Source organism: Mauremys reevesii, linkage group 13 (assembly GCF_016161935.1).
Source record: "Mauremys reevesii isolate NIE-2019 linkage group 13, ASM1616193v1, whole genome shotgun sequence".
Taxonomy (NCBI): Eukaryota; Metazoa; Chordata; order Testudines; family Geoemydidae; genus Mauremys; species Mauremys reevesii.
The window spans coordinates 19290650-19305056 of NC_052635.1; the positions used below are offsets into that span (position 1 = coordinate 19290650).

Below are 14407 nucleotides of genomic sequence, written 5' to 3' on the forward strand. Positions count from 1 at the left end.
ACTGAGCAAATTTGCTCTGGAATCTTTGAGACAAAACAGATTTCAGTGTTAACCTCCCAAGCAATAAAAATAAGTGTTATAAACCAAATGTGAAAAAAAAACCAAATCATGGCTCATAATTGGCTGATGACTACAGTGCCGCGGTAGCCTAAACAACAACAGCTCCATCTTGTGGCTGTCACGTGTTCTTCCTAGCAGTGTACCTCTTGTCTCTCTGATGTCCAAAAATGTCTTTTAAGAGTGACTACAGTATTGTTGCTTGTTTTAAATGTTTAATTTAACTTTCATTATTTTGCAAATGCCATTCTACTCTTCTTCAAAACAGCTCAGTCCTACTTCCAGATCAAAGAAGTTGCCTCGGGGCCGGACCATTCCACCAATGGGACCTGAAACCAAGGTGTCTGTGGTCTGGGTTGAACGTTATGATGATATAGGTGTGTTGACCTGCTTTCTATAATGAATTAATGTACTAACAGGGCCAGTAATTGAGTTATATGTGAAATGTTTTATTAAACAGAACTCTGTTTTTAGGTAAATAGTAGATTGTGATTTACCACTGTAGTTCACATTTAAATTATCTAAACTTTAGTTGTTTTGATTTCTGTCCAAATTTTACAAGTGAATACTTAACCTGTACTGTAAACCTCTTTTTCTTCCAGAAAACTTTCCTCTCTCTGATCTGGTTTCTGAGACCAGCACTGGTGTAGAAACTACATCAAATAGTAGCACTTCCCTCAGGTATGACTTTGAATTTCTTTTCATTACAATTTCTCTACTTTTTGCGAGCAACTACTTATGCAGGGCTTCAGAATAATTCCTAACTGGCTACAATAGCTTTCTTCAGTTTTCTTAAGACAGCTGCATGAAAATGTCGTCAAAGATGCAGTCTTGTTCAGAATGATGCATTGAGGCTCTTCAGATGGTTTTCCAGTCTTCCCTTTTCTCTTTTTCTGACCACTAATGAAAGGACTCTTCTCTTGCAGGGGTTAGAACATGAGACTGGGAATCAGACAATTTGGGGTGGTTCTTTGAGTGCTTGCTCATATTCCAATTAAGTGTGTGTGCACAGCGTGCACGATCATTGGAGAATTTTTACCCTAGCAACACCTGGTGGGTTGACTGTGGAGCCCCCTGGAGTGGTGCCTTAATGGCGCTGGATATATACTCCAGCCGACCCAGCGTCCCCTCAGTTCCTTCTTACCGCCTGTGGCGGTCGTTAGAACTGTGGAGTGCGGCATAGCTGTCCCCCACTCGCCCTAGCTTTTGCTTCCCAGGTTTAGATAGTTGTTCTAGTTGCATAGTTAGTATAGTGCAGTAGTTGTTATAGTTATAGTGTTAAGTTTGTAATTAGATTTAGCAGGTTGGAAGGGGTCCTCTCCCTTCCTCTCTGCCTGCCACCCGGGCTCATGTCCAAGGCTCCAGGTTTTAAACTGTGTTCAGCCTGCTCAAAGCCTATGCCAACGGTAGACCCCCACGACTCTTGTTTGAAGTGTCTGAGTCTCACCAGGCCGACAAGTATAGGATCTGTAAGGCGTTCAGACCTCAAACCAAAAAGGAGTGGGACTTTAGCCTCAAGCAGCTCCTTATGGAGGCGGCCCTTAGCACGGATCCCCCATTAGCAAGCCAAGTTCCGGCACCAAGCACGTCAGTGCGCAGTGCCCCAGCGGCAGCTTCAGGTACTGCACTGTGGGTGGACTCAGAGGCCTGTGGCACCAGACCTCTCCAGCACCGTGTCCAGTGCAAGTGACTCAGCGCTGTTCCCTGTCTCCAGGCCAGAAGAGACAGTGCAAGCTGGAGGTGACTGTCTCTCAGCAACAGGCGCTGGCACCTCTTTTGCCAACCTCGGAGTCGCGTCCGGCACTGGAGCGACCGAGGGTACAAGCACCGATATCGGCACCATTGACTCCGGCACCGAGGGAGGAGCCGTTGAGTCCGGTGCACACTGGCTCCCCGACCTGGACCGTGGCTGAGCCCCAGCTTCTGTCGACGCCAGAGACATTTGCAACAATGAGAGACCTCATCGCCCTCACAGAGCCAGCACCAGTGCAGACTATGGCACCGCCTCTGACCCGTACAGTACAGTTTAGGGGCAAGCCAACCCTAATACGCCTGCCATCTCCTAGTGTGGAAACACGGCACTGCTCCCAATCCCGGAGCTGGTCCCGATCCAACACCACTCGCACTCGTGGCACTGGTTGTACTCGTGGCACCTATCTGCCTCATGGCACGGCTCTGGGCCGCAGTACCCTTCGGACTCCCGATGTCGCTCCCGGCACCAATCAAAGTGCCAGTCTCCTTTCCGGAGCCAATCCCAGCACTGCTCCCGCAGGCAGTTGTCTTTGCAATCCAGATCTGGATCCCGGTACTGGTACACACCATGCCCCGGAGAGTCGACACAGACACACCAGGCGTCTCGATTTGTTTGGGCGCAAGATTTATTCAGCGGGGGGTCTTCAGCTCAGGGTCGCAAACCAACAAGTGCTCCTGATCTGTTATGACTATAACTCATGGAGCAACATGGTGAAATTTAAGGAGTTAATTCCACGGGAGTCCAGGGATGAGTTTGAGGCCTTAGTGGAAGAGGGCAAAAAGGTGGCTAGGACCTCCTTACAGGCCTCCCTAGATGCGGCAGAATCTGTGGCTAGGACCCTGGCATCGGGCATAGCCATGCAACACATCTCCTGGCTGCAGGTATCTGGCCTACCACCAGAGCTACAACAGACCCTGCAGGACCTGCCATTTGATGGACAGGGCCTGTTCTCAGACAAAATGGACTCTAGACTACAGAGCCTGAAAGATTCCAGGGCTATCATGTGCTTCCTGGGAATGCACATCCCGGTAACAGTTCTACTCCTCCTCCCTCCCCCTCTGCTCTCTCTCTTCTTCCCCCCTCCCCCCGGCCGTCTCAAGGCAGGACTTTTATAGAAGACGCGGACAAGGTGATAGAAAGAAATCCACCGGCCACCAACCTGATCAGAACCAAGGTCCTCCCAAACCATCGACGGGGCCTAGGCAAAACTTTTGAAGGTGCGCGCAAGGACGGCGTACCAGTCACCACCCAGGATCCTTCCCCTCCATTTCGAGATCGTGTCTCTCATTTCCACCATGCGTGGTCCTGTATAACTTCAGACCGATGGGTTCTTCGCATGGGGGAAAAGAGAAAACTGGAGAGAATATCCTTCTCCCCTCCCTCCCCGTCCCTCTTCAGGGACCCCTCTCACGAGCAACTCCTTATACAGGCGGTCCTAACACTCCTGTCCATGGGAGCAATTGAGGAGGTTCCAAGGGAGCTAAGGGGCAGGGGTTTTTACTCCAGCTACTTCCTAATTCCCAAGGCCAAGGGTGGGCTTCGGCCCATCCTAGATCTGCGCGGACTCAACACATTCATGGTAAAGTTGAAGTTCCGCATGGTTTCACTGGGGACCATTATTCCTTCCTTGGATCCTGGAGACTGGTACGCCGCCCTCGACATGAAGGACGCGTACTTCCACATAGTGATTTACCCAGCGCACAGACGCTTCCTTCGCTTTCTGATCAATCACAAACACTACCAATTTGCTGTCCCTTCCCTTCGGGCTGTCCACAGCTCCCAGGGTGTTCACCAAGCGTATAGCCGTCGTGGCAGCCTACCTTTGTTGACAACGGATCCAAGTGTTTCCGTATCTCGACGACTGGCTCATTTGGGGCCACACCAGGGGCCAAGTACAATCCCCTTCGCCCACTTCAGGCCTGGTTATCAACAGTATATCGACCAGGTCAAGACAGCCTGAGCATGGTGGTCACTGTCCCAGAATCGGTTCTGACCTCCCTCCATTGGTGGTTGGACCCCACGTCGGAGTGCGTAGGAGTACCATTTCACACCCCACAACCTCCTTGTACCTAGTCAGATGCATCATCTCTGGGATGGGGCGCCCATCTCGGGGAACTCCAAACTCAGGGCCTTTGGACCACATCCGAACTAACTCTGCACATCAGTGTATGAGAGCTGATGGCAGTACGCCTAGCGTGTCAGGCATTTTGCGGGCACCTACATGGCCATTGTGTGGCAGTCCTCACAGACAACACTACCCCCATGTTCTACATCAACAAGCAAGGGGGAGCCTGGTCGTCCCCCCTATGCCAGGAGGCCATTCACCTGTGGGAGTTCCGCATAGTCCACTCGATACATCTGGTGGCGTTGTTTCTCCCGGGGGTCCAGAACACACTGGCAGACCGCCTCAGCAGGTCCTTCCAGCCTCATGAGTGGTCAATTCGCCCAGACATCATCCACTCCATCTTCCTGAGGTGGGGGTTTCCGCAGGTCAACCTGTTCACCTCGCGCAACAGTCAGAAGTGCCAAGTGTTCTGTTCTCTCCAGGGGCGTTCTCCGGGTTCCCTACCAGACGCTGTCCTACTTCTGTGGAAGGACCAGCTGTTCTACGCCTTCCCTCCATTCCCGCTAGTCCACAGGGTCCTGCTCAAGTTACGCAGGGACAAAGCACATATGATTCTGGTCGCCTCAGCATGGCCCAGGCAGCACTGGTATACCACGCTCCTGGAGTTATTGGTAGAGCCTCCAGTCACACTCCCGCTGTGGCCGAACCTGATCTCACAAGACCACAGGTGCCTCTGTCATCCCGACCTGCAATCGCTCCACCTTACAGCGTGGATGCTGCATGGCTAACTCAGTTGGAGTTACTCTGCTCATAATCAGTGCAGCAGAAACCCCTCCACGGTGATTCTCCTGTTGGTGCGAGCAGCGTACCACACCCCCTTTGCAGGTGTCGATACCTCTCATCCTAGACTATCTCCTATTCCTAAAGTAGCAGGGCCTGGCGATTATCATCTGTCAGGGTGCACCTGGCAGCCATCTCAGCTTTCCATCCAGGAGAACATGCTTCCTTTGTCTTCTCCAACCCAATGGTCGTTAGATTTCTGAAGGGTTTAGATCGCCTCTACCCACAAGTGCGACAACCAGTTCCGGCATGGGACCTTAACCCGGTCCTTTGCAGGTTCACGGGGCCCCTATTCGAGCCAATGGCCACCTGCTCACTTCTCTACTTATCTTGGAAGACAGCTTTCCTTGTAACCATCATTTCAGCGAGATGCGTATCTGAGATTAGAGTCCTCACGTTGGAGCCACAGTATACAGTTTTCCACAAAGACAAGGTGCAGCTTCATCCCAACCCTGTCTTTCTCTCCAAGGGAGTATCAGCTTTTCATGTGAACCAGGACATTTTCCTCCCTGTCTTTTATCCGAAGCCACAAGCTACGCGGCAGGATCAACGTGTGCACTCCCTTGACCTTTGTAGGGCTCTCGCCTTCCATATAGAGCATACGAAGCCATTCAGGAAGACGACCCAACTTTTCGTTGCAGTGGCCAACTGGATGAAAGGCTCCTCGCAACGCATCTCCTTGTGGATCACGGCCTGTATCCATGCTTGCTATGACTTGGCCGGTGTCCCGACCCCACTCCACGAGGGCTCAAGCCTCATCGGCCGCTTTCCTGGCCCAGGTTCCAATACGGGAGAACTGTAGAGCTGCCACTTGGTCATCAGTTCATACCTTTGCTGCTCACTACGCGTTAGTTCAGCAGTCTAGAGGTGATGCCGCATTTGGTTCAGTGGTTCTGCACTCAGCGATGTCTCACTCCGACCTCACCGCCTAAGTAAGGCTTGGGAGTCACCTAACTGGAATCGATATGAGCAAGCACTCGAAGAAGAAAAGTCGGTTACTCGCCTTTGTAACTGTTCTTTGAGATGTGTTGCTCATATCCATTCCAAACCCGCCCTCCTTTCCCCTCTGTCGGAGTAGCCGGCAAGAAGGAACTGAGGGGGCGCTGGGTCGGCTGGGGTTATATATCCAGCGCCATTAAGGCACCACTCCCGGGGGGCTCCACAGCCAACCCACCGGGTGTTAACAGGGTAAAAATTCTCTGACGATCCACGACCTAAGTGGAATGGATATGGGCAACACATCTCGAAGAACAACAGTTACAAAGGTGAGTAACCATCTATTTTTCTCCCTGGTTATGTGACCAGCCACCGAACCCTCTCGGCCTCTGTTTTACTCATTTACAAAATGGCTTAAACTTATTAAATTGGTGTTTGCAGCACTTTGGACTCTTGTGACAGGAGGAGATATATAAGTGCTTTGTTATAGTTGATCCCCCACCATTCTTAAGTACAGATCATAGGCCAGTGGAAACTCTTACGGGCCAGGCTCACAGACACCTTTTTGCTGGCATCTTAAAAGGTTGTGGTACTTCCGACAGCTACATGGTGTACAGTATGATTGACCATCTCGCACAAAGAAAAGCTTGTTTTATTTACAAACCATTTTTGAATGTCTGTTCTTGCTAAGCACATTGTCTCCATTTCCCTTCCCCTAAATGTTCTCTCAAAATACTGTCTTTGTGTTGCTAATTTAACAAGTGGTTTGTTTTTTTCCTTTAGATCAACCACTCCTGAAAGAGAAGTTCCTGTAGTTTTCATCCATCCCTTAAACACTGGGTTATTCAGGATAAAAGTGCAAGGCGCTACTGGGAAATTCAACATGGTCATCCCCCTGGTAGATGGAATGATAGTTAGTAGGCGAGCTCTTGGTAAGTTCTGTTTTGTGAAAGGATATATATATAAAATATATGGGAGCTAGTAGAGCCTTTGCTACCTGACCGTTCAATGATTAGTCTGTATTAAAATATGAATTGGATCCTTCCCAACTGGTATGAGATACTTTTGACTCAGGAATAGCTGCTGAGTTTTCCTCCTGGCTCACAGTGGGTGGAGGCAGTCTGCCTGCAGTCCCCCCTGCAGAGGGAACAGTACATTTAAATTGACAAGCGCTTTATCCATGCTTCCTGGTTTGGAAACTTTTTTGTCACTTTGTTGTTTGCACTAACAGTGGTGTGACCGAGGCAAGGGGCGCAAATACTGAATAGAGAGAGAGGCGAGAAAGGGGGCGGGAGAAAGACAAGTGGATAAAGTTGTGGGGAAAAGATTTAAGTGGCTCTAATGTTGGTGACTCACTGAGGCCTGATCTACACTACGTGTTTAAACCGAATTTAGCAGCATTAAACCGAATTAACCCTGCACCCGTCCACACAACGAAGCCCTTCGTATCGATATAAAGGGCTCTTTAAACCGATTTCTGTACTCCTCCCCGACGAGGGGAGTAGCGCTGAAATCGGTATCGCCATGTTGGATTAGGGTTAGTGTGGCCGCAATTCGACGGTATTGGCCTCCGAGCGGTATCCCACAGTGCACCATTGTGACCGCTCTGGAAAGCAATCTGAAGTCGGATGCACTGGCCAGGTAGACAGGAAGAGCCCCGCGAACTTTTGAATTTCATTTCCTGTTTGCCCAGCGTGGAGCTCTGATCAGCACGGGTGGCGATGCAGTCCCAAATCCAAAAAGAGCTCCAGCATGGACCGTACGGGAGATACTGGATCTGATCACTGTATGGGGAGACAAATCTGTTCTATCTGAGCTCCGGTACAGAGGACGAAATGACAAAGCATTTGAAAAAATCTCCAGGCTATGATAGACAGAGTCCACAGCAGAGACTCAGCACAGTGCTGCGTGACAAGCGTAACGGAAAGCCAAAGAATCAAATGGACGCTCACGGAGGGAGGGGAGCGGTACTGAGGACTCCAGCTATCCCACAGTCCCCGCAGTCTCCGAAAAGCATTTGCATTCTTGGCTGATCTCCCAATGCCTGAAAGGTCAAAAACATTTTCCCGGGTGTTTCAGAGTGTATGTCGTCAATTTACACCCTTCTCCCCCACCCCACCCCACCCCGAAAGAAAAGGGAAAAAAATCGTTTCACTCCTTTTTTTCAATTTCACCCTATGTCTACTGCATGCTGCTGGTAGACAGGGTGCTGCAGCGCTGAACACCAGCATCCCCTTATCCATTGTCATCATCAGCCTGTGAGTGCTCCTGGCTGGCCTCAGTGAGATCGTCCGGGGGCACCTGGGTAAAAATGGGAATGACTCCCGGTACAGAAGGCTTGGTAACTGTCCTCATCATAGCAGCTGGAGGCTGAGCTCCATCAGCCCCCACCCCTTTCATGTCTAAAGAAGATTCTGTACTCCCTGGACTCCCCCTCATTTTATCTCACTAAAAACTCAGTGTTTCTTATTCCTGCATTCTTTATTACTTCATCACACAAATGGGGGGACACTGCCACGGTAGCTCAGGAGGGTTGGGGGAGGAGGGAAGCAACGGGTGGGGTTGTTGCAGGGGCACCCCCTAGAATGGCATGCAGCTCATCATTTCTGCAGGATCTCTGGGGCTCTGACCCGGAGCAGCTGTGCTCTCTGGTTCTCTAGTACACTTGCCCCATATTCTAGGCAGGACTGACTCTATTTTTAGACAAAACATAAAGAAGGGAATGACCCGGGGAGTCATTCCCATTTTTGTCCATGCGCCCCCGGCCAACCTCAGCGAGGCCAGCCAGGAGCACCCATGACAGCAGCAGACGGTACAAAAGGATTGATAATCGTCATTGCCAATTTCCAAATGCAAATGGTGCAAAATGACTGATAACCATCATCTCATCTCCAATTTACAATGGCAGACGGTGCAATAGGGATGGTAAACGTCTCTGCTACCTTGCAAAGGCAAATGAATGCTGCTGTGTAGCACTGCAATACCGCGTCTGTCAGCAGCATCCAGTACACATACGGTGACAGCGACAAAAGGCAAAACAGGCTCCATGGTTGCCATGCTATGGCGTCTGCCAGGGCAATCCAGGGAAAAAGGGCGTGAAATGATTGTCTGCCGTTGCTTTCACAGAGGAAGGATTGAGTGACGACATTTACGCAGAATCACCCGCGACGCTGTTTTTGCCCCATCATGCATTGGGATCTCAACCCAGAATTCCAATGTGCGGGGGAGACTACGGGAACTATGGGATAGCTACAGGATAGCTACCCACAGTGCAACGCTCCGGAAATCGACGCTAGCCTCAGTACATGGACGCACACCACCAAATTAATGTGCTTAGGCCTGGTCTACACTGGGGGGGTTCGATCTAAGGTACGCAAGTTCAGCTACGCAAGTTCAGCTGAACTCTAACTACCTTAGTTCGAACTACTCACCCATCCAGACGGCGCGGGATCGTAGTCCGCGGCTCCCCCATCGACTCCGCCACCGCCGTTTGCGGTGGTGGAGTTCCGGAGTCGACGGGAGCGCGTTCGGAGTTCGAACTATTGCGTCTAGATTAGACGCGATAGTTCAAACTCCGAGAAGTCGAACGGTACGCGTCGACCCGGCAGGTAAGTATAGACCTACCCTTAGTGTGGCCGCGTGCACTCGACTTTATACAAACTGTTTTAAAAAACTGGTTTCTGTAAAATCCTGATAATCCCGTAGTGTAGACATACCCTGAGATCTAAGAATGTCTACACAGCCTGAAGCAGTGAGCCGCTTAGCCCAGGTCAAGAGATGTGGGTAACAAGGCTCGCATTTGCACTCTAATAATAGCTGTGTAGACAGTGCATTGAAGTTGCGGCTCACACTGTGAAACCAAATCCTTCTCTGGGCCCCAGAGCCCACGCTCCAGCCCAAGCTGCAACTTCAAAGTGTTGCCTACACAGGTATTTTTAGAGTGCTAACATGAGCCTCGCTAGCCCGAGTCTCTTGACCCTGGGCTGGGAGGCTTGTTGCTGTGGGCTTTGTAGACATCCCCTGAGACAAAAATGTAGTCAGATACCAAAGGATACATGTTAAATACTCCCTTGTTGAGTATTTTGTCGCAGCGTGTTCATCCCCTTCTAGTCCAGCTCCAAGATACAGGGGAAAGCTATTGAGCTTCAGATACTAAAAAATAAAAAAATCCTCTTTCCCTAGCATCCCAGTAAATAGTGCCTTGTATTTCCAGAAGCACTTAACACTTTTCTTTCCTGTCCTCATGGATGGATACATGGCTATGTCTTCGTAGATATCTGCCCTAATGGAATTTCTATGAAAAGGAGGCAGGGGAATTCCATGCCACTGACAGTGTTGTCAAAAGACCACATTAAAGCACAGTACTGCTCTGAAAATAATTTGGGGCTCTAGTTTTGTTGTTTTTCAGTTACTTCAGGTCTGATGTGTTCAGTTCACTGGTAACAAAGGTTCTGTAGGCTAAATTAGGCCATTGGTGATACCTGTGCGATCCTATTGTCTTTCAGTGAGTTTGCACAGATGTAACTGATTGTAATTTACTAGACAAGTCTGTTGATGATGCATAAAACAGGTTAGAATCAAGATCACTCTCCCAGAGCTATGCTGGCTTTGCCGTTGTAACAGAAGTATGACAGAGTAAACCATACTTTGGCTCTAAAGTTAGCAGATCTAGTTCTGTACACAACCAGGGAGCACAACAGCAAGAAGAAACTGTGTTTGCAGTGAATTCTTATGGCCGAACCCAGACATGAACTTGCACTGGCGTAACAAAAGTGTTCATTAAAATGCACACTGTTGTTCAGTACAAACCGGTGTGTGGGCTCTATTTCAGAAAAAAAGTGGCTAAAGTCTTATCAACTTGAGTTAACTCAACGGGAGCCCACACACAGACTTATCCTGGAATTAAATTAGTTTCAGGAAATGGATGTAGCTGAATAGGTGCACGTTTGTGTGCAGCCCCAGTCCTTAGAGTTGGGACACACTAGATGTTAAGGGTCTGATTGTGCTTTGCTACGTCTCCACTCAGACTGAAATGAGAAGGGTCCTTTAGGGAGCCAGCTATGGCTCTTGGATTCTCTGCCAGGCCCACACGCTAGGGCTGTTCTAATGTGTGCCAGATGGCAGCAATCCATAAGGACACCTGGCCAGCTAAGGATAGCTGGGGTAGGAAAGCACACCCAGCATGCTCCTCCCTTTGTTGGGGGCTGCAGGGAGGGTGGTGTGAGAGTTGGTTAGCCACTTCTCCTCCCACTGGGGCTTCCCCATGCCAGGGGAATACGCAGGTAGAATAATGCAGTCAGTCCCTCCCTCTCTTGGTGCCTCTCGGGTAGGGTGGCCCAGAGAACTTGGCCTTAACAGAATTAAGTTTTACGCACTCTAGTACTTTCATTCTCTGCACTGCCATGCGAGAGAGCTGGGCAGGATTGCAGCTGCCCATGACTCCCAGGTGGGCCAAAATGCTATAGAGGTGGTGCATTCAGCCCCTCGGGACTGGGAGAGCGGGGCAGGCAGCATGTTCCATCACTAGGGGTGGCTGAGACTCAGCTTACAAACTACTCTTGTGCTGGCCAGTCAAGGAATAGCAGATGTGATCCTTCATCCAGGCTCTGCTTCGGCCAAACAAGGAGCCCAACAGGCAATCTCTAAAGCATTAAAGCTTAATAACAAAAAGACCTCTCGGTGGTGGAAAGTTGTGATTCCTCACTAGCTACCCTTGAACCAAGGGTATCGTACCTATAGCGCTGACAACAGTTGCCATTGGGCTCTAGCTGGGACAGAGCCCAGATTGAAATGTCCGTCCTCTAGCTGGGAAAGCAGAGGAGGAGGAGAAGTGGGATTGATTTTATTTAAACTTAGCACCACTTTTTTCTCTTTCAGGTTTCTTAGTGAGACAAACAATAATAAATATTTGTCGGAGAAAGAGGTTAGAAAGTGATTCATACAACCCTCCACATGTCCGCCGAAAACAGAAGATAGCCGACATTGTCAATAAATACAGAAACAAGCAGCTGGAGCCAGAGTTTTATACCTCACTTTTCCAGGAGGTTGGGCTCAAGAACTGCAATCCCTAGACCAATATCCTTCCAGGACAATTAGATCAGAGCTTGGTGGCTACAGTAATCGAAACAGTTAGACAACCAAAAAAACCCAAACCACCTTGCAAAAAAATCTCCCTCTCAGTCCTCCAGAGTAGAGAGAAATGACTCGGTGGATACACTGCAGGAGGAGTCAGGAATGAATAGGTTCTCAACCTTCAACGTCCTAGTAAGACCACATCTTTGAACACAATGTCCCCTGCACTAGAGGAGGCAAAAATTATCCCGCTTTCACCATTTAAACATTTTCCCATTCTGTTAGAAAAAAATATAGCAAGTATATCTGAGAGAGGCTTGAATGCAGCTTTGACAGCTTCCCGAGTTCAAAGAAAATTGCGGGTGCCGGGCGTAGGTTCAGGAAATAACAGCTGGGGCTTCCTTCCTCACTGCTCCAGGAGATTCGGTTCAAGAACTAATCCTGAGACCAGTTCCTTACAAGACGTGAAATCAAGAACATGGTAGCTGGAATATTAACTTACCTTGCCCACTGACAACCAACCACTGCATTCCACACCAGTCCTCCTGGATACTCAAAACATCATCTCTTAGCACAACCTAATTACAGGAAGGAGCAAATATCTCATCCAGTGAGAAGAACGCACTGAATACAGACCTCCATCTCTGTATAGGGGGATGGAAAATGAAATACAGATAAACCTGGCCCCCACATCTGAATGAAAGGTGTCTAAGTGCACACATGCACAAAAGAAGAAAGGAACAGAGTCATCTTCCCTTCATACCTTCTGGGGAAGAGAGAGACCCGCCCCCATCTCGGAGCATTAACCATCCACTGTAAGAGTTAAATAGAAGTTCTTAAAAATACCTCCAAACTCAATAGAAGAGACTTCTCTGACCAAGACCGTTCAACTCCTATAACAAACTGAAGGAGAAAAAAGTTAGTTCATAAACATCAAGTCATTAAATCCATAGCTGAAGTGCTGTGATTCCATAGTTACCTCTCAATAAATTCCAGAATTACTGCTGGTGTTTGCATGACTGAGTTTTATGCATATTTACACTTATACCAGGTATACACAGAAAACCTGAGCTTACCTTATTTTCAAGAATTTTTTCTACTAGTTAAGAGTTGTCTTACAGTTGTGTATAAACAAAGCTAAGGCATTAAGGTCTGTTGCAAGATGTCACTTGGTTTTAATACCATCTGGTTTTATGCCGCTATCTAAATAGCACATAATTATGATTAAATTGCCGACAGATCAAAAATGAGTGTCTCCAGAAAGACTGTTTAGAGAGCTGTATGCACAAGGACTGTTACCAGGAGCCGTGTTACCCAGTGTGGTCCAGAACATTTGCTTTACTTTTGCTGAAATGATTTGGGGGCTTGCCCATTAGAGAATGTTTAACTCTTTGATAGTTGTGCAGGTGTCAGGCTGCTCCTCAAACTGTTCATCTATTCCCCTAAAGAACAATCACCCGTCAAATTCGCTTTCTTCTCCACTCTGGGATGATCCAGGCTACCACAGCCCATTTAGAGTGACTGTTGTGCAACTGGCTCATAATTCAGCATAAAATACTATAAAGACGCTGTGTGTTTAGTTTGTTCATCTCAAGTAATGGCTACTGTTTATGAAAGTGGTTTCTTTTCCTAAGGACTGATGGAAGTGGCCAGTTGCCCTTTACAGCAAGGAAAGCTGTTCGTAAGCTCTAAACTCCTCTAGTCCCTCATTTTAGTGAGCACAGGTCAAAAGTTTTCTCTAGTGTGCCCCCTCCCCCTTTCTGTGTCATAAACTAACAATTAAATATAAATATTTTAGTCCCGAATAAAACAGGCCTGTAGCATGAAATGTGGATTTTGCATTCTGTGACTATTGATGCCTGTTCTGTCCTCTGCAAAGCTACTGGGTTTCCATTTGAGCTCTTTTGCTCTTTAGGTAGAACGTTTCCCCTCTGCTGGGCTCATAGTGCCCAGCCCCCTTTCCAGGCATCTGCCGTTACATTAGGATACCAAAATTGCTTTATGCAGTGCACAAACGCTCACCGAGGGACATGTTGGGAGGCAGAAGTCAGATTGACAAATATAGTATTGGAAATTCCAAAATCCACTGTAATATGATGCTGAAAAGTGTAATACAACGTTGAGAATTCCTCTTCTCCTCCACCCCCAAAAAATTCAATTTGCATTGCATGAATGAATAGCTGAAGTTTGCCAGAGCACGGGGGGTGATGTGTGGGCTCTTCTGATACAGTAGATCAGCAGAAAGGATTGGTGTAAGGAGGAGGAGTTTGGCAGGTTTATTGTAGTTTATTATGAAAAGACATTCAGAGACTTTTAATGCAAATCGCAATAAGTTTTGATATTTATTTCAATTTTATATTTTTGAGTGTTACTTTTTGCAACAGTTCTGACTTCCAAACAGGCTTAGTAAGGAAAGTATTTCATCACACAAGACTAATGTAACAAGAAGTGGTCTTTTACAAAGAATAAATTGGAAAAAGTGCCCTAAAAATCCCCCTGAAAGGACTTTTGAGGATGTGACAAAGGGGAGGGCGGGGTTGGGTGATGGAGTGTGCTCCTTACAGGGGGGGGCACTAGTCACTCAGCTCTGCGAATCTGGGTTCAAATTCAGGTGGATCACAAGTGACAAATGAGACCAGAAAGAAACACTGCAAACATTTGCATGATTGCTGGCCCTTGCTCAT

At 48.2% G+C, this 14407-nt stretch overlaps 1 protein-coding gene across 5 annotated transcripts in view; it reads left to right on the plus strand.

Annotated features, from left to right (window-relative positions):
• Positions 1-13283, plus strand: part of RALGAPB (Ral GTPase activating protein non-catalytic subunit beta) — a 142874-nt gene extending 129591 nt beyond the window's left edge. For all 5 annotated transcript variants that reach the window (XM_039498169.1, XM_039498168.1, XM_039498170.1 and 2 more), the window contains 4 exons: positions 326-434; positions 660-738; positions 6435-6583; positions 11529-13283. In XM_039498169.1, coding sequence (XP_039354103.1) covers positions 326-434; positions 660-738; positions 6435-6583; positions 11529-11722 — 531 coding nt within the window. In that variant the 3' untranslated portion in view covers positions 11723-13283. The remainder of the gene's footprint in view (positions 1-325; positions 435-659; positions 739-6434; positions 6584-11528) is intronic.
• Positions 13284-14407: the final 1124 nt, after the last annotated feature.